Source organism: Drosophila kikkawai, chromosome 2R (assembly GCF_030179895.1).
Source record: "Drosophila kikkawai strain 14028-0561.14 chromosome 2R, DkikHiC1v2, whole genome shotgun sequence".
Taxonomy (NCBI): domain Eukaryota; kingdom Metazoa; phylum Arthropoda; class Insecta; order Diptera; family Drosophilidae; genus Drosophila; species Drosophila kikkawai.
The window spans coordinates 14,499,733-14,520,338 of record NC_091729.1 but is presented as its reverse complement, the minus strand read 5'-3'; the positions used below and the strand labels follow the sequence as shown (position 1 = coordinate 14,520,338).

Genomic DNA, 20,606 nt, shown 5'->3' with positions numbered 1-20,606 from the left:
TTGTACTGTTTTGATATTGATTATACTCTTTATTAGTTTTACAACAATAATAAATACAAGTTACAGGTGTTGAGCACCATTATTTTGAAAAGTTTGTATCTACAAAATCAATCGGCATCAAAACAGCCCAAAACTACTTTTGCGGATTTAAAGTAACGCTGAGCTTGGTGGCCTGGATATCGCAACTGGGAAGGTGTTCCTTTAGCTTGGCGGAAACTGCCTCCATATTTTTGACAAACATCATGTCGAAGATGATGAGTTGACGCAGGTTCTTCAGCTCCGCAATCACAGCCAGTCCAGAATCGGTGATGTTATAGCACCCGGACACCTGTAGTCGGACGAGGGAGCTGCTTATATGGTGCAATCCCTCCAGCCCGTCGTTCTCAAGGTGCTTGCAGTTGTGGAAAATGACAGTATCGACGCAAGAGCAGCCTTTAAGATGCTCTAATCCGATTTTCATGATGGAGGAATTCGAGGCGTCCACCACCTTGATTTCGAACGGAGCGTTCTCTCCCGGCAGAGAGTTGTAGTCTTTCCACAGCCTGTTGGGACTACCCACGAAGCGAACTCCTCCGCCGTTCTTTATAATCCATTCCGCGCACAGCCGGTTAGGGCCCACCTTGGACAACCGCTCCGCGTCTACCTGGTTGAACGCTATAGCCACATAGCCCCAAATGCCGCGGTCCTTTGGTTTGGGCTGGAGAAGTGGTGACTCCTTCGATAGACGGTGTTGAAGCTGTCCTGTTGTACTTATCCTGGGGAGCAACCTGCACAATAACGACATTTCGCGGCGGACCGAACAAGCTGTAGCCGTCGAGTGTTGTCCAACACTCTTTAGGGCTGGGCAGCTCGTCAACTGAACACAATTTTAATATTTTCTGAAATAGAAACCCATTTTGATCTTTTTTTGGCAGTCGACCCTTTGACATTGTTAAATTGTTTTATTTTCGGTCAAATATCTAACAACAAACGAATCGAAACTAATTCGAGGTGGAATTTTGATTTGTTCAGAGTGACCGTCCATCGATAACTGATAGTTACTGAAAAAATCGACGATAACATTGCTATTCTGCGTTCTCTTTTTGGATATTGTTCCTCGCCATTCGTTTTCGCCGCTCATTCTCAACTCAAATTTTCACAGAAGCAGGTTGTTCGTGCGCGTTGTTCCTGCGACTAATTAATTAAAATAACTAACTTTAATAAAAGAGATCGAGGCGTGCAGCAGCGGCCAAGTAGCCAAATCGACTCGATTTCAGTGAGCCAGTGGCAATTAACGCAAGGAAATCACAAATGTTCTAAGCGCGAGTGTGCGTGAGAGTGTGCGAAGAGCGTGTGTGAGCATAAAATCTCGGCAATAACAAAAAAACATACATATGCTGTGGTTGCGATTTAAACGTCAGCTAGCCTTTGTTTTACGCGCTTGATAAGTGAACAAATTGCGGGGTTTAGAACAAAACTGACCACGGGGCGGTAAACAAAATAGCAACAAATACAGTAAATCTCGTATCGTATTGGATCTCTCGTTACGTGCACTGCGCTCTTGTTGTCAATGAGTGCGTTCGTGTGAGTGTGTTTTAGCGTGTGTGCCAGTGTGCGAGCTTGCCGCCACCGCAATTGAAGAAAACACACCAATACCAAGGCGGCAAATAAAAATAAGCTGTGCCCGTGTGCGTGCCGTGCGCCTATCGGTGTGAGTTCGAATCGAACGTGTTAAAGTGACGAATAAACCAGCGAGCCAGGGGAAGGCAGGGGAAAGCGCAGGAGGGAAATCATCGCATCGGAAGAGATAGACAAACAGAACGGCACACAGGCGGACTCAGCGAACAGAATCAGACAGCCAAACATTTGTACATTTCCTTCGCACATCTATATATGCATATGTATACACGACGACGTACGTAATAGTTTGCCGCCGCAGACATTAAGGCTCTGTGCTCAGTCGCTCTGTCCCGCTCTCGCCCTCTTGTTTACACGAACGCCCACACCTCGCCCCCGCCTGCGCCCTTATCCGCTGCTGCTGGCCTTTGGAATAGGTGAGTAAATGCCGCATTCCGCTCGCTGCCTAATTAAGTTAAAAATTGACTTTTGCCAAATTGTGGAGTCCGTTCACTTCCCTCGCTCCGTTTTGGGGGGTTACCTTTCTGCTGCGGGTTCTGTTTCTATTGCTACAGTGGAGCCTGTATAGCATGGACATTTAATTTATGTTCCCTTATTTTTGCTTAAAAATATAAATAGTAAATGTAATAAATATAGAGAGATGTTGAGGTTTTTACAGAGCTTTTGTAATCTGAATTAATTTTAAAAAGAAATCAAGTTTATCGCACAAATAGAGTTTCAACTTGAGTAGGCGTACAGAATTTCGACTGTATTTCTGTTTTCTATTCTCCTCTATAACTCCGAAGGCACCCAACAGGGCCTATATGCAAAAGATGAATGATATACAGGCCCGGCCATGTTAGATGATAAATGGCGCGCTATATTAAATGATTTATCTCTCCTCTTTCTCTCTCTATGGCTCCCCCGAAGCCCTCGCTTTCGAGTTCATTGTGCCTTCAGATCTGTAGATCTTCAGGTCTCCTGCCCCTCACAGCCCCCCGAGGGCTAATCTGTAGTATCTCGCACACAGATTTCTGGCGTAGATTTGAGTTGATTTGAGTTCAGTTGAGGTAAATTGTTGCCAGCATAGCTAACGCGCCTACAAAAGGCGATTCAACAAAAGAAGTCGGGCCATTTAAGACTAGAAATGGACAACTATATTCATCAATCAATTTAAAACAATTTAAAAAGTAGTCTTAAAGGGACCCAAAATTTGTTTATAATAATAATATTTAAGGTCAAGGATTTATCCAGAAAGTAACTGCTAAGAAAGTACTTTTGTATTTTATTCTAAAATACTTCAAAATTGTACAAATTTATAGCTTGGATGATCTTAAATTGTTTGATGTTGGTTTAAATATTCAACTGCACTTGTAATTCTATAAAGAATTAATAATGACTATTAATAGCTTAATCGATTCCTTTGTATTTTCGCTTTATTGCATCTGGTTTTGCCCTTCAATTAAATAAAAAATCCCGCCCACAAGTCTATAGAGATTTAACTAACACCAGAATCTTCCGGATATCCCCTCATATCAAATTGTTTTTTAGCTTTTTATCCATTCACTAGCTATTCCCATGCTGAGTCAACAAACTGTCATTTCCTCAATACCAGTCTGTTGTTTGCCGTTTGATTTTTATTGTATTTCGCTTGAAATAGTCGCTGAATCGTAATCGTTTCCAATGGTTCTAATAACTTTCCAACAGCAGCCATTTCTAAAATAATGCTTTTGCACTCTTTTATTGTTTTCGCTTTGTGCCAGTTATTCCTCGCCCAGTTGCTGCTGCTATCGAATTGTTGCCATTTTTTTCAGTTTCTGCCTTTTCTGTTTTCTAATTAGTTATAATTACACTTAATGCAATTTAGTTATGAGGTTCTGTTTCTGTGCCCACATTCGTGAGCTCCTCAGCGTCAACGTCAGCCTCAGCCTCAGCCCGTTGTTCGTGCCGTTTCCATTTTTGCATTTATACATTTTAACATTGATGGGGGATTTTATGATTAGTGCAACTAGTTCGTGCTGCCTGCATTTTGACCGGGCTTTCTGTTACAAGGGCCGTCGAAAATCGAGAGGAGGAGGAGTAGTACCAGTCCCCGGGGGTAGGACGCGATTGGGCACACACCGAGCACACAAAGCCCCATCGGACACCAGGCGTTGATGCAATTTGTAGCTGTAAGATTCGACTTGGCCCGATAAGTGAGCCGGCAGCTGGAATGTTCCCCCATCTCACTGGTTTTCGGTTCCATGGCCCCATGCCTCCAGAGAGACAGCAATATCGAGATTATGTGGTCATATTTCTTTTCTCCACAATTTTAAGTGTATTTCGATTAACTTGGCACGATATTTGTTTAGATATTTTAGAAAACATGTCTGGTATTTACTAGTTACAGTATTTAACTTCTTATTTAATTGAATGCCTCGAAAAATGTTCAAGCAACTCTAGCTAAATGCCCTTTAAGAAGACCTTTTAATTTTACCCACTTATTCAAGTATATTATACTATTTACAATTACTTCAAACTGTTTAAAGGATATCCAACAAATTCACACTGTAAGAAAGAAGACTTGTTCTAAGCTCGCCTTTTTCCGAAGTGCTTCATTAAAACCCATTAAGACTAAGCACCAGAAAGAGGGCAAAATGGATGCAGAGCTTAGATTATGTATGTACCTGACCATAATATATATTATAAGGAGCTACGCTCCAGCCAAGAGCGAGGTGTGAATTCTAGTTAAATTCAGTATCACCTCCGCATCATATGCATATGAGCTGCAATTTCAGCCGTAGATTATATCAGGTGGTCTCATAAATAAATGCATTTAATGCTCCGCTGGTTCGGCTGAATGGGGATGGGGTTCTTGGGCTTGGTTCGGATGCGTTGGTGTTGGTGTCGGTGTTGGTCTTGGCCCTGGGGAACTGGGAACTGCAATTGCCGCAGATGGCGAACCGAACCATACCGACTTGACCATGGCATGTCGCTTGTCTCACGAAAGCATCTCCCAATCCCAATGATGGAGTTAGCAAAAGCTGAGGAAGCTACAGCTCCAGCTACGGCACCGACTCCAGCTACAGCTACGGCTCCTCATCATTAGCAATTTGAAATGCACTCGAAGTGTTCAGGAAGAAAGATCGGAGGAGAGATGCCGGGCCTGCGAGTGTATCCAATTATTTCAGCATTTTATGGCGTAAATTTCCTTAAACCCAAACCATTTTTCAGCTGAAACGAATCGCGAGAAGAACAGAAAGAGACCCAGGAAAGAATAACGTATGCAGGTTCCCCCGGTCCCAGTCTCAGTCCCAGTCCCAAAAGGAGCAAAGCTCCACGGCAGCTACAAATCTTAAAAAGGCATCAAGATTATTGCACAGAAAAATTCTTTTCTTCACACCTCGGCCAGACAGCCCATCGTCGTCGTCTTCGCTCCTCAAAGGTCTGCCATGAAAAAAATGAGAAGAAAATAAACGAAAAAAATGGACAGAATAAGAAACTCAAAGAATTAAATGCGACTTCAAAGAAAGGTAAAGCAGCAGCAACAACAACAAGTGAGCGGAGCACGGACAAGAAATATGGTCAAAACGAAGCTACGTCGAGGGCCAACACCACCAACAATGGACATCATGTGCAACAACAATAAAAACCAATTTAAGCCGACGACCAAGCGAGCGACTTGAAGTGTGTGGCAGGAGTGTGGGGCATACACCATGGGATGCACAGTGAAAAATATCAGATCACAAGGGAATATAAAAGAGAGATAATATAAACTTGAAGCCTCAAGATCCGTTTTATACAAATTAAATAAAGAATTAGGAATTTTAAAAGTTGAATTCATAGTTTTGAGATGGTATTCTATTCCTTGCTTTTTAGTTGAAAAGACTTATAAGTTTAAAAGATATTATATTTAATGGATTCCATTTTCCCTGTGTACATATGGTGTGGAGTGCGGAGGATTCCTCGTGGGCTTACCTTCTTGTCGGCTTTCGTTTAACTGACGTCCCCGAACACCACAAAAGCAACAGCCACAGCCAACGATGGCAACAACGCATACACACAATCAGTTTCAGAAATCAGATTCGGTTCGAAGTTGAATAGTTTTGCTGCTCGGAATTATGTGTGCACGTATGTATGGTTCGTATGCGGAGTATCTTTGTCGCTGCCCCGATCTATTCTATGCTGGAATTATCTGTTTTGTGTGTGTGCCTCGACTACGTGCACAGCTGTAACTTTGGATTAGGGATTCCTTCAAGGGTTTCGGCCCGACTGTGATCACTTTCAGAAGGGAGAGAGGGGAAAGAAAAAAAAACATGTACCAAACATGTCAATGTCAATTTTAGGAAAAAGGGTTTTATTTTGGGATATATGCAAATGGGTTTATATGCTTTTACTTAATTCTGTACGATTGACATTTTAAAGAGATCACTAAGATAAGATCGATGGAGATACATTCTTGTTTAGAATCCAAATCTAAGAGATTTAGATTTAAATTGATTGTAACTTGATTATTGAACAGTTTTTAGATTTTTTAGTTTTTATGTATTTTCTGAGAAATATCTAATCCTTTTAAATAAAAGCCTGCAAACCTAAATCTTTCAGGAGTTGTACATATGTACCTTCATTTGTGTTTTTGTGCAATTCATAGGCTAACTTTTGTCTCTTTCCTTCCTTTCTTCGGATTAGGGATTTCTTAGCCTTATTGTAATGCCTATTTAACTTTATTCACATTCTTTTGACTTCTATTCAGATTCTTTAAAAGGTTGCAGCAATCATTTTTTAGAAAGTGTCATATTCTAACTACAATGGTTTGTAGGCATTTAGGGTCAGTCATTGATGTGTTATCCTATTATTACCCATCCCAAGCACTTTTCACCTTCACTGCGCTCACACGGCAGCCTGCTAATTTTCAAAGTGGCAAAACCCCTACAAAAGGGCAACACAATCTGCTTGAAGAAGAATTGAGGAAAAAACCCGAAACGAATCCCAATCAAAAGACCTTCGTTGCAAGAAACAGATGCTCCCTTCTAACACGCACACAGCCATACAATATATACATATATATTTGACCGATCATATCCAGTAACAATGCAAGTGAAATCCCAGAATCTCTTCCTCTTTGTGCCCGGTTTGCAGGGGCTGCTTGCTGCTCCGTCTTTGGAAAACGAGGCCCAATCCAGTTTTGTGTTGTTTTTCTGCTATGCTCTGCTCTGCTCCCTGCTGCAGATCTCCAGTTGATTTCGTTTTGGCTTTTCGGTTCCTGGAGTTTTTCAGAATTTCGTGCTGTGCCCCGGCCGCTTTTGTTGTTGCTGCCGCTTCTCCTCGCTGCTCTTGTGTTTTTATTTTTTCTTCACACCTTCGAGAAGGCAGCCCAAACTGAAATTTCAACGTTGACTGGAAATCCAATTCAATTCCCAATGGCGGTCGCACTGCAGGAGAGTGTGGGAGCGGCAGAGGAGGACGCGGGCCTCATCCTCCTCCTTCTCCCCCTCCTCCTCTTCTTCCCACAGCCGGTTTTTGGTGTTGGTGTCGCGCTTGGTTTTCTCACTTGGCCCGATCCCAAGCTGAAGCTGTTGCTGAAGCCCAAGCTGTGCCCTGGCTCATTGTATTTCGTAGGCCGCGTTCTGAGACCTCAACGACGACTGACAGCTCCAAAGCCCTGCGTTGTTTAATATTTTGTCTTTTCAATCTCCTTTTTTTACGTGCCAGGCACACTTGAGAGTGGTGGAGTACTGTATATTTCGGAGTCAGGAGATAAAAACCTTTACAATAATAGAATTTTAATTTATATTAAAATAATTTGGATTTATGGGAATTTTAATTAAATGATGGCTTATTTTGCTATTACATATGTAGATATTTACTATTGGAAATATAACACTATACCCAATTTCGAATCGCTTTAACCTTCCTAACCTCACTAAGATATATAAAACCATATAACAATTTTTATATCAATTCATTTTTATTGCACCTGATATTCCCAAGCTTGAATCTCAAGCTTAAAGTATCTAAAAGTCGGTTATCTTATCGATATTACCTCCTCGATTTTATTTTTGTTTTGTGTGTAAGATCTCTTCTTCAGGATCGGTTTATTTCTGTGTGTGTTTCTCTCTTTTCGTTAAGATCCCTTGACAGTCGGCTGAATGTGCGCATTTTTCCTTCTTTCTCGCCCAGCTTATATATATATATTTTTTTTTATATATATTTTTTTTCCTTCTGCTGCTCGAATGGAATACAATTTGACATGCTTGGGATTTCCATGAGAGCACAAAAAATCGGAAATTATTGCCGCTGGAGATTAATTTTGAATGCGGTGTGCTTGAGCTGCTCCTCCTGCGGCTTTCTGCTTTTATCTGATACCCAGAGAGATACTCAGATACTCGAATATACGAGCAGCTTAAGTCAGGGGATTACATGTTGCCGTTTTGGTTCAAGGTGAGAGATCGGGCTTTGGGCTTGAGTGTGCCGCCAACGTGACACTATCTGGAATACGTGTACTTGGCTAGTCCGGCGAGGCCTCAGGAGTTTGACAAACAATAATAACGAACGAAACTGTAGTATCAGCAGGGGTGAGTTTGTTTATCATCATCTGCCTGATAACCGAACATTTCGGAAGCCCCGACTGCCTGTTTGTGTGTGACTGCGGTGGGTAAAATTGTGCAAGTCCGTCATTTGGTCTCAGGTGTGATATCACCCCGTTGAGTACATCGTAAAGGCTTTTCTGGGAAATCAGTCGCAGCCGCAGGATAAGATTGTGGGGAAATAATAATAGCAAATAGCTGAAAAATTACAAAATATTTGGTTCAAGGGGAGATCTCATACAAAAAGCTTGGGAATATAGATTTAGGATATAAAAATAGATATTTAGAAAAACGTATATTTTAAGAATTTTAATTTGCAAAGATTAACCGTCTTAAAAAACAGTGCTTACATTCCTTCTTAGTTTCCATAACAGGAATTTGCTTTGATAATGAAGTATGATTTATTCTTTCTACTTCTAAAGATTACGAATAATCTAGGAGAGGAAGCAAATTAGTGATTAAGCTCATTAGAATTCTATGGTGTCATCAAATTTTTTGAAGCAAAAAGGTATTTTACAAATAAAAGATTTGTAATACAAAAGTAAAAACACCTTTATTTCTATAAAATTACTAGCAAAAATCTCAAAATGCGTTCGTTCTTATGCACTTTCTATATCACAAACATCAAGGTTAGTGGGCTTGCGAGGAATAATTCATTCACCTGACTGGCCACCACACCCCAAATAATATAGATATGGGTCTAGGATATGATTATTTGGCATATGATATCACACGCTACGGTCTTATCACAGAACGAGAGCGGCAACAACAATGGGAACAACAACAATAAGCATAAGCATTTGCGTTGCGCTTTATTTATTCTTTATTTATGTGCCTTAGACCAATCAAGCAAAACGGTTTATCATTGAAGCGATAAAAAAGACGTTAATTTATTATATACACACACACTGACAAGTGTACAAACATCTACAATGTAGAAACCGCCTGGAGCAAGAGGAAAATAATAATAACAATAATAATACCAATAAATGTTTGCTAATTGCGCAAAATTGAACTTGAAAATGTGAAATGAGTGAATAAATATTTAAGAAGAAAGGGCAACTTTCCGATTGAGTTCTTTGTCCAGTCTGGCTCTGTCTGTCTCAATAAACCGTTATTAGTCCGCGAATAAACGATGGAAAGTACAGTGGGGTCTAGGCTAAGCTATAATAGATATAATCGTGATCCTAACGATCCTTGATACTAAGCTTACAAAATACGCCATGTAAAGGTGAACAATTTAATGTTTCTGGTAAATATAGCAGAATACATGTAAAACATTAGCTTTAGTTATTATATCTCTACTAAAAATATCTAAAAATAAAGGGACTTTAATAATAAATGTTTATTCTTGCAAAAAAATCCTAATATTTTGAGCATATATTTAATTGAAATAAAATAATTTTTCACCAGAGCAAAATTTCGAGTACCACAAGTCCCAAATGCCACTAAAATTCGCTCGAATTATTCAGAAAATTGTACTAATTTGTTGGAACTCTAGGAGTCGGGCCTGTAAATGAACAAAAGTCTGCAATTATAAACTCTGTATACTTTTAGTTGTTTAATTAGTGTGGTCCCGGGCTGAGAGGCTGAATAATACGAGTGCGTCTCGCGTATCTAGAGTGGAAAATTAATGGCAACAAAATTAAATTTATTTTTGCAAAGAAAGAACAAAAAATAACAGCAACAGCAGCGGGAGAGCGGAGGCAGAAACAAGAGCAACAAAAACAACGGATTGCCAGACAGCCTGGCAATTTTGTTTCTTATTGGATTTTATTCGAGCGCACACGCGCGCACAACCAAGTGTGTGTGTGTGTGTGTGTGTGTGTGTGTGTGCGAAATTTATGTTGTTATTTGCGTTGCGGCGACTGCGCTGCCCACTGCGCTGCCCACTGCGCTGCCTCTTATCATGAGTTGTTCTCGCGACCGTTCTTGTTGTTGTTTCTAGTTCTCTGCTGTTGCTGCTGCTGGCACGTTACCTAATTAGTTGCCGCAGACAGCGCGACGTTTTTACCTTTTTCGTTGTTGTTGTTACCCACACAGAGAAACGTGGCTTTGCGGTCGCTTTGACGTAACACATTACGACAATTGCCAACAGCGTCGACAGCGACGCCGACTGCACGCGATTTCCGTTCTCTGCCCACGCACGTTTCTTGTGCTCCCTCTGCGACCGCTGCTGCTGCTGCTGCTGCTGCACACATCACCACAGCAACAGCGACTGCTGCAGCAGAGACAGCAGCCGCGGCAGAAAACTTGGCTAAAAAGATACTCAGATACAGATACCAGTAACCACGGCCAACAAACACGCGACAAAGCGCAGCTTCAAACGTTTTGTATTCCTCTTACTTGGGCTTTGGCTTCTGCATCCACACTTGGCTTTTGTCTTGCGGCTATAAAGCCACAGTACTCACAGTGGAGACTAAAAGCTAAAAAAATATAAAGTCTTAAATTTAAATATGTTTAACTCTTCGATAGAGTTTATTAGTTTATTATTTCAAACCCCTTGGAAAAAAATCCATAAAGTAGGCAATCAAATAGTTAAGACCCCAAAACTCTGTAGCATACGCAAACCAACTTAGTTGTTTTTAAATCTACATTAAATTACAATTTATTTTATTGAACTTTAACATTGATATATTATTTAATAATCGATTTTATGTTAAATTAAAACGTGAGTTTAATGTATTGCTACCTCTTTTATACATGTTTCCCAATTCCCAAACAAAATTAATATTTTTATCCCAAGATAACTCCAAAATTATTTTTAAATATTCTAGACTCGATTTTCTTCTATATCTAGCCAGCTTTATAATAAAAGTATTATCCCGAAAATAAACACACTTAGTTCCACAGTGGCCACGGGTTTTGGCAGCATCACATCGCTTGGATTGCAGCTGCTTGGCGACCCCACCTCACCCCAGACTACCACCCACTCCCCGCTCAGCGCTTTTCCCTCCTTATTTTATTCCGACCGCCCACTGCTGCCAGAGCTGCTGTGGTTGTTTTTGCTTCTTTTGACTCGATTTTTTCTTCGCCAACGAGACAGCGAGAAAAAACACTTGAACAAAATGCAACAGTCAGCTTATTCACAAAAATATTGTGTATAGTATATTTTTATTCGTTTGGCAAAGGTAATAAACAACACAAATCGAGGGAAAAGAAAAAAATATAACCAAAGACAAGACAGAAAAGCCATTTGGGCGAACGAAAACGCTTTCGAAGAGACACAAAAAAACAATGACAGATATGAGGGGGCGACAATAACAACACTAACAACAACAGCGATAGCAGCAACAATAACAAATCGACTTGAAAAGGCAATACAAAATTACCAATTTAAATGTTAAAATCCAAAGTGACGGCCGAGCAACGGGGCAAGCCACTAAAAATTAAGTCAAATAAAAATGCAGCCACGGCATTTAGTGAAGTAGAATGCTAAAAAAAAAGAGAAAAGGAAGGAAAATCTATACCCGAATGCATATACTAGAGATACGATAATTATATAAACAACGAAAACCGATTGCCGATGGCCTCTATTTCTATCTCTCTTGCTATCTGTATCTCCGTCTCTCCACAATACTCCCCACATGAAAAATGATCATCAGAAGATACATTCGTACACACGTTGATCATGAATATGTGGGGATACTATACTATACTATACTATACATATCTGTATAATCTGTATGTATGTAGCATAAACATATGTGTGGCACTGGGGACCATTGTATATATCAATGGGTGTATTATCATATCATCATCAGCCAGCGGACAGGCGACAGCGTCGACATTTTGTCGTTTTTATAAGAAGACAATACCCGCGACCATGCGTTATCTAATAAATTGTGAGGGAGTTGACAACGGACGACGGACGGACCACAAAAAAATACAAAAACAAACTGAAAACGAACAAAAATTAAACACGAAACAAGGCAAGAAATCTGCATTTTGGTCGTAAATACTGTTGTTGTCTGTTAGCTGTCCGAAAATGAGTCCAGAGTGAAAGCCCCCTCGAGAGATGTTTTCGGCCCGCGTGGGTTTTTCCCTCGAATTCCCCCGACTACTTACCTTTACAGAACCCGGGCTTGCTTATCAATATGCGAATTAGCCGATGATTATGCATGCAAATCGATTCAAAATGGTGGCACATCGGTGGACAGAGGAAATTAGCAGCTCACTGCTGATTGGTGTGTGAAAATTGATCCGCAAGATCGGAAGATAGCCCCCAGATAATGATTTAATGGCCCGCATCAAGCTTAGGATGTGTGTTCGGCCTTCATCAAAGTGCCCTGATCGATAGGTGCGAAATCGGTCGTTTATGTTTTCTCCGATGATGATCGATAGGCCCTGCAGGCTTTATACCTCGCATTTTTGGCCAGCTTATGCAGATTTAAGTATATAAAAAAATAATCCAAAGACTCTGGGTTCCTTTCAATATAACAATCTTTTGATTAAGCTTAAGATTTGCATAGGTTAGACTAAGAAAACTTGAAGTAGCACTATCTATCAAGGTTTCTAATATTCCACCCTTTTCCTGTTAATAATATTGACTTTGCACATTTGAAATGACCAATTTCCTGTCCTCAAACATTTCGATTAGCCAAAGCTAAAGCCTTTTGATTAGTTACCCTCTTCCAGCTCTGAGGTAAACCCTTCTTCTCTGGAACAGGCCAAATATTTACCCCAAACTATATGGACAAATGTCAACAAGTATGGACATTTTCCTCTGTAGATACCGCAATCGAAGACAGTGCAAACCTATTGATTAGATAATTGTTGAGAGTCACTAAATGTGGAGCGGGAAACGCGCGACAGTCTCCAGATACAGATACAGATACGGATACAGATAGGAACTCCCCTACGGAATTGGGGCCAGGTCTTGTCGCTTCGACTGCCACTAATCAGAGCCTCTTCAGTTCGGACACTTGAGGTTTTCCTGGCCAACTTCGCTCGGTTAACTCGCCTTACTATATATAGACAGGGAACCATGGCAGACATGGAGAAAACTCTTTGAAGAAAATCTAGCTGCTGCTGGTGCTGCTCTTTTTATTTGATTTCATTACGCTTCGGTTCGCCTTTTCCTATTTTCTTTTATTTTTTGTGTTGCCTCCGTTTGCGTGTTACTAAATTTGGTTGTCTGGGCATTTCTACGCGTCTCTGCGCGGCGGTGTGTATATATATGTGTGAGCCAGACCATTTTTAGTAGCCGGTCTATATACGTCCTGTGTGCCATGCCATATTGTATATGCCAAGTCTGCCAAGAGCTGCGGTAATTGCTAAGTATTTTTCTTTAATTCGTTGCTAACCGCTCGCTTGCTCGCAGCGCTACCCTTTTTTGTGGGTGTCTCGGCGGCCTGGGAAAGTGCTGCTCCTACTCCTCCTCCTCCTCCTCCTCCTCCGGCTTCATTTTGGCATCCGGGCCAGTGGAATGAAAAAGGTGATAGCAAGCGAGCCACAAAACTGCTACGCAGCATCCCAGTTCATTATCTCTGCTTCGCACTGTCAACAGATTAAGCAAAATAATTCAAAATAAAAGCTGCACACGCTGCACAATTCTGGTCTGGAGCGAGCGGGATGATGATGAAGACATTACGTCTGTTTTCTGTTTTTTGAATTCTGAATTCTGAACTCTGAAATACGAATGCTTGGGGGCCTCGACGTCGTGGTCGTCGTCACCGTGATGATGATGTTTTTGCAACCAGCAGCAGCACTCGGTTTTGTTTTGTTTGCATTATAAAATCGTTGGCTCTGCGAGTTTTTTTTTCGCACAAAACATCCGGTCGTATTTTAATTTAATGAGTATAAATTCTGTGCTTGGCCAGAGACACCACCACTGGCACTTTCTGCACAATTATTGTTTATTTATAAAGCATGCAAAATAAATATATACTTTTGAGGTCTTTTCGGGCGGAACGTATCTAATAATTGCGATTATAAATGAGTATACTTATTATTCCTATTAATCAAAAGGATTCGAGCAAACTTATGAATTTGTATTTTGTGTAGCTTATTTCATTGGAAATTTAATTAATAATTTTTATCAAGTTTACCAAAATATCGATGGAATTTATTGGACTTTGTAATCCTTAAATTTTATGGATGAAACAAATTATTGCATACTTTTATCCCTCATTTAAAAGTCCTATGTTTTTTATAGAACTTTCTTTTGATTTATTTTATATATTTTTTTAAACTAAATTTATTAAGAAAATTTTGGAAATATTATATGTTAACCTATAGCGTTTGATGTCAAGCTTATTTAATGGTTCCACCTTATCGCAATGCCTTCAGAAATGGTATTTCGGAAAGCATTTAATCTCAAATCATTTATTTATTTTAAAATTTTACTATATAGAATATAAAATTTCAAAATAAATATTATGGCCAATTCTTATTCTTATTTTTTCCTGTTTACATACATTTTGGCAAAATCCTTTAAATATCTCTTTAATAAATTTGTAACCAACTCTGATCGTGCTCATTCTCCCTTTTTTTCTTCAGCCATCATCATGCACACGGTGGTTGTAGCGCCGTGCACCGCTGTCGGAAGCTGCTTTCCAACACTGGACGACGCCGAGTGACATCCACTGGAATAACGGAGCGCGCTTTCTTAATGCAAATGCCGATCGCTTCGAAATCATCGAATTTAAAACAGAAAAACCCGCAAAATGCACGTTTCGGCCATAAAGGGCCGGCAGCCGAGAGAGCAGCAGCAGAACAATGGTGATAATAACAGCAACCGCCGCAGCAGCAGTCATCGAATATGCAGCAGCATGGAAATACTAAGTAATAGCAGCAGCGACGCAGTAACGATCGATGCCAATGGCAAGTTTTTAATGTCATGGCGACGTCGCCGGCGACGATGCAAAAACAACGATAACGATTGCAATTACAACACTACAACCAATGATTTCAATAAAATCAATAAACTGCTGCTAATTACGTACATGCTGCTGATAACAGCGGCCACAATTTGTCAAAGCGCCGCCCAGTCGCCGTCATCATCGAACGGCGGAGGCAGCGGTGCGGGATCGGGAGGATCTCCACTGAGCGCCTTTCTCAAGTCAGGCGGTGCATCCTACAATCAACAGCTGCCGCAGCAGCAGCTCTTCGCCATGCTGACCAGGAATGGAGTTGGAGGAGCTGGTTCGGGTTCTGGCGGTGGCGGCAGCGCTAGTCACCGGGGCTTCCCCAATGCCAGGCAGCACTTTCTCGCCCTTAGCGAAGACGACTCGGATGCTGATGTAGATGAGGAGGATATGGCTGCGCTGCACTATCCATTGGTATCCGCCTCGCATCCCCCCTCGGGACTATCATCGTCCTCATCGGGATCCCTGGACTCCAATGGTTTTGTGGCCGACGATGGCGGCCAGTACGAGCAAGCGGAGAAGGCTCTGGCCGCAGCTGCAGCAGCGGCGAAGGCGAGCAACAAGCACAATATAGACTGTCCCAAAGACTGCAAGTGCCTGGCCGTCCTTTTCGATTGCGACAAACTGCATCTGGAGCGAGTGCCGGTCTTGCCTGGCTATGTGCAAACTCTGTAAGTAACTGACTTACTAATTAAATGGTTTAGGATTTACTTAGAATAGAGTTTAAAGATTACGTTTAGTTCGTAACTGGAGAAGTAATAGACTGTCTACTCCATAAATAAAATAATTTGTATCTATAGAGCTTACATCAATTAAAATTGTTTAAAAAAATGCCGCAAATAATTAAACCTTCTTGAATCTACGGATTCTGCAATGAATTTCGAGATCTTCAACCTTCTCAGCTTACTTTTCCATGGCTTCTATTACAGAAAAGTTTGTCTCATTAAACCATTTATTCCTCCAACCGAATTATTCATTCAGATTCATATCTAGAATAGGGGTCTGCGTGGTGGGGTTTGACAAGTTCGACGTTATTTCAATCCATAAATTGCCAGAGGGATGAAATGGCAAGCAACAACCCCCGCAGAGATAAGCTGCAAATATGGAATAAATTGCAGTGCGGCGTACAACCCTCGATTTCGACATTTGCCCTCAATTTTGGCCTCTTTTTTCTTTTTTGTTCTTTTGGTTTTGTTTAGTTTTAGAGGGTTGCGATTTTATCGTAGAGCTTTTTAATCAATTTAATGCATGGCGAAATTATGCAAACGGCGTTTGTTGTTGTGTTATCAGTAGCTCGGAATCGATAATTGTGGCATAATTATGATGCATTTGTCAAGCCAGGGATTTTGGGAATGCAATTAATTGAATTTTATCTATTCGACAGGCATCTGGCGAACAACAAACTGAATGACACAACCGTCCTGGAGATACGCAATCTGTCCAACTTGACTAAGCTGTAAGTGCAGTATAATATTACATTTTTAGATGGAATCTTGAATCTTCATTTCATTTCTTTTGTAGCACTTTAAAGCGAAATCTACTTGAGGCCATACCCAAGTTCACAGGTCTCATTGGCTTGAAACACTTGGTCTTGGCCAACAATCACATTAGCATTATTTCCCATGAGGCTCTGGCAGTGCTTCCAGCTCTAAGGACTTTGGATCTGTCCAGGAATCTAATTCACAGCATCGAGGCTAACTCTTTTCCCAAGCCCAACAGCTTGGCTCACTTGTAAGTTGTATGATATAATAATTATTCGAGTTTATTACATCAAGAGCCTTGTATATTTCTCCTTTTAGGATATTAAGCTTCAATGAGATAGCCAATGTGCATGAAAATTCGCTTGAGGACTTGAAAAATCTCACGGACTTGGAGTTGAATAACAATCGTTTGAGCAGCCTGCCCATGGGAGTATTTAGGAATTTGAATCGTCTTAAGAAGCTGTAAGTTTATATTATAATATAAGTGTTATAATTTCCTTAATTAATAATATAAAAACCCTCCTAATATTATTTTACCTTTGCAGGGCTCTCAACTACAACCACTTGGAGATCAATTGGTCTACCTTCCGTGGCCTGCTGTCGCTTAAAAACCTTCAGTTGAAGTCCAACAAAATCCGAGGACTGCAGGACGGTGTCTTTCATGTGATGCACAGCATCGAGATTATTGACTTGGCCATGAACCAAATCGGTTCGCTGTCCCGTCAGGGCCTCTTCAACCTGACCAAGCTGCGCCACCTCAATTTGTCGATGAACGCCATATCCCGCATCGAGCTGGATACCTGGGAGTTCACCCAATCGCTGGAGGTGCTGGATCTCTCTCACAACGCCATCAGCGAGTTTAAGCCGCAGCATTTGGATTGCTTGCACCACCTAAAGACACTCAATTTGGCTCACAATCGGCTGCAGTATTTGCAGGAGAACAGCTTCGACTGTGTCAAGAATCTAGAGGAGCTGAATTTGCGACGCAATCGTTTGTCCTGGATCATCGAGGATCAGAGTGCAGCGGCGCCTTTTAAGGCTCTGCGTAAATTGCGACGTCTTGACCTGCACGGCAACAATCTAAAGCAGATCAGCAGCAAGTCAATGAGTGGCCTTAACAACCTGGAGACCCTCAACCTGGGCTCTAATGCCCTGGCCAGCATTCAGCCCAATGCCTTTGAGCACATGATGCGGCTAAACAAGTTGGTTTTCAAGTCGCTGAATTTTATCTGCGACTGCGATTTGATTTGGTTCCAGCAGTGGCTGAAGAGTCGCTTCCCCCAGCAGGCGGAGCATGTGGTCTGTGGCTATCCAGAGCATCTGCTAGACCGTCACCTGAAGACTCTAAATGGCTCCGAGTTGGTGTGCGGTAAGCTTAGTTAATATTTATACTTTTTCAATTGTTATAATTCTATTTTTATCAGTCGACTCCCCCAAACCGCGGCTGGAGCAGGAGCCGGACAACATGCTGGCTGTGAATGGAGCCAACATCACTCTGGAGTGCATTGCCAGCTCACCGACTGCAGCTTCTCTGGCCGCTGCCGATGAGCTAAAGATCAAGTGGCGTCATGACAACCAGCATGTCCTAGAGCGGCCGGCAGCACAGCATGACGGGGCCAGAACAGAGACCCAGATCCACCATGATCCGAGCACGAATCAGACCTCCATCTATGGCTACCTGAGGCTGACCAATGTGAGCTACGAGAGCGCTGGACGCTACCAATGCGTGGTATCCAATGCCTTTGGCACCACCTATGCCCAAAAGTTTAAGATCTCCATAGGAAGTGAGTAGTCTAGTCTGGTCTGCCTTTTGCATTTAAATCTTTCTCACACGGTTTCTTTTCGTTTTATCTTCCAGTTCATCCCACCTTCCTGCAAGTGCCATCCAATCTAACCCTGGACGCCGGCGAAACGGCTAGACTAGTGTGCTCGGCCAGCGGGGATCCCACGCCAGAGATAGCTCTGCAGAAATTTGGAGGCAGCGAGTTTCCAGCAGCCACCGAGCGACGTCTGCAGGTGATGCGCGAGGAGAATGCCTTTCTGATTACCAATGCCAAGCCCAGCGACTCGGGCATATACACATGCACAGCGCTGAGTGCGGCCGGGGAGATAAAGGTCAACGCCACCCTGGTGGTGAATGGTGAGTTATCTTAATATTCCCCAAGAGTCCTTGTTGCTAATTCTTTTTACTTTACAGACAAACCCCAGCCCAGCATTCCTTTGGTGCACCAGGAGGTGGTTGTCGGTCGCAGCTCTGTGCTCAAGTGCATGAGCGATTCTGTGAATGCCGATCTGGAGCAGGAACATCTGCATCGCGAGTGGTTCAAGGAGAACAAGCCCATACACAATTCACCGACAACACCCGACGGAGATCGCTATTATTTTTCAGGTAACAAGGAACTGCTCGTCATACTCGATGCCCAGTCCAACGATGCCGGACACTATCGGTGCGAGATAACAGACAACACGCGCACTTTTACGCTCCAGCTGGAGCTGGTGGTGGTCAAGGAGAATCTCAACTGGGATGTACTCCTTATTGGAATCATTGTGCTAACTGTGATCTGCATCGTAGTCGATTGCTGCATCATTTGGTGCACACTGCGCTACCAGAAGCGGAAGCTGCGCATGAGCCTGGCTGCCGAACGATTGGCAGCTCGCACCCAGGCCAGTTTGCACTCGACGCTGGACAAGGATCAGACGCAGTTGACCACGTTGAATCGCACGCAACTGAGGCCGCACCAATCGCAGCTGGTGCTGGATGGTATCCCTCCACAGCTGCAGCAGGGACAGTTGCGACCGCGCAGTCTTGCGGATCTCGACAATAGCCAAACGGCTCACAGTCGCCTCATTGTGACCACGACGCCTTCGTACGAGCAGCGCTGCCTGGAGCAGGGTCTAACGCTCAGCTACCTGCAGCAGGCGGACCTCGAGGCTCAGCAGGATCATCTGTCCAGCAAGGACTCGGGCACTGGCTCAGATGCGGCCGTCAAGCGTAGCCTGGAGGACTTTGTGGTGGCCATGCCCAACCACAAGACTCATACGGACGAAGAGGAAGATGATGACAACGACCTGCAATACGCTCCCACGAGGGCTCTCGGCATCTCCGAGTACGACGACATGGAGTTGTACGAGCTAAACCATACAGCGGCCGAGCAGCAGCAGTTCCTGCAAAATAACAATCACAACTACGACGGTGGCGGGGTGGGTATCGCCGGGTTTGATGCGGTGGGAGCAGCGACGCCCAAGGTGTTGCCCCGCAAGTGCGGCATTGGAGCGGCCAGCAGCAGCTACAACGCCATCCAACAACAGTCGTCCACCACGGTGGACATCTAAGAAGCTGAAACCAAATGCGCAGAATGAGCATAAGGAGGATCTTATACCAAAAAAAAACTGGCGGCTGACCCATTCGCAGCCCCGCCCGCAACCCGCCACCCAAAACGAACAAAGACTGTTTAACTCGTAATTATAATTGGTAGACAGAGCAGGCGGCCTTATTGATGCCTTTTTGCTAAGAGAGAAACATACCAGTGTCTTCGTCATTTATGAAATTAATTAAATTAACTTTGTAGAGCGCCTAATATCTTATAATCCCGTAGCGTGTATTTATACTTTTCGTTTCGCTTGTGATATTATTTATTATTTCCGACTACACCCGAGTTTAAGGCGTAACCCATATTCACCTCTGTACATATAAAAATCACTTAGGCATTAATTATAGTTTGTACCTAGTTTGTTAAGGCGTGAGGCAGCATTGTTGACCCAAGATTTTGACATGGAGTGCTGGAAGTGCGTTTAAATTAAATTGATATTTTGCAGTTCTTTATCATTTTCTGTGCTTGAAATTAACTCTTTTAGTTGAATTTGAATTTATTTTTGCCCTGACAAAATCTATGAATTGAAACAAAGGTTAAAAATATTTAATAAAATGCATTATTCCAATAAATAAATCAAATATCTATGGTTTTTTTTTTTTCAATTTTGGGTTGGGAAAACAATTCAAAATGGTTTTGAAAGCAATTAATATTCAGAAATTTCTGCGAAACCATAAATAAATCTATAAACGTGGCTAAAATATAGCGAAATAATATAAAAAT

General features: G+C 42.1%; 2 protein-coding genes across 2 annotated transcripts; one reads left to right on the top strand and one right to left on the bottom strand.

Annotated features, from left to right (window-relative positions):
• Window positions 1-11: 11 nt before the first annotated feature.
• Window positions 12-938, bottom strand: LOC108082448 (ATP synthase subunit s, mitochondrial). The gene has a single exon (XM_017177819.3). The coding sequence runs from the start codon at window positions 782-784 to the stop codon at window positions 134-136; it is 651 nt and encodes a 216-aa protein (XP_017033308.1). The 5' UTR covers window positions 785-938; the 3' UTR covers window positions 12-133.
• A 182-nt stretch (window positions 939-1,120) lies between these two features.
• lbk (leucine-rich repeats and immunoglobulin-like domains protein lambik) lies at window positions 1,121-20,468 on the top strand. Its single transcript, XM_017177815.3, has 9 exons — window positions 1,121-2,033; window positions 14,664-15,702; window positions 16,416-16,487; window positions 16,553-16,762; window positions 16,831-16,974; window positions 17,058-17,881; window positions 17,937-18,296; window positions 18,371-18,652; window positions 18,710-20,468. The coding sequence occupies exons 2-9, from the start codon at window positions 14,831-14,833 to the stop codon at window positions 19,843-19,845; spliced, it is 3,900 nt and encodes a 1,299-aa protein (XP_017033304.1). The 5' UTR covers window positions 1,121-2,033; window positions 14,664-14,830; the 3' UTR covers window positions 19,846-20,468.
• The last annotated feature ends 138 nt before the right edge of the window (window positions 20,469-20,606 follow it).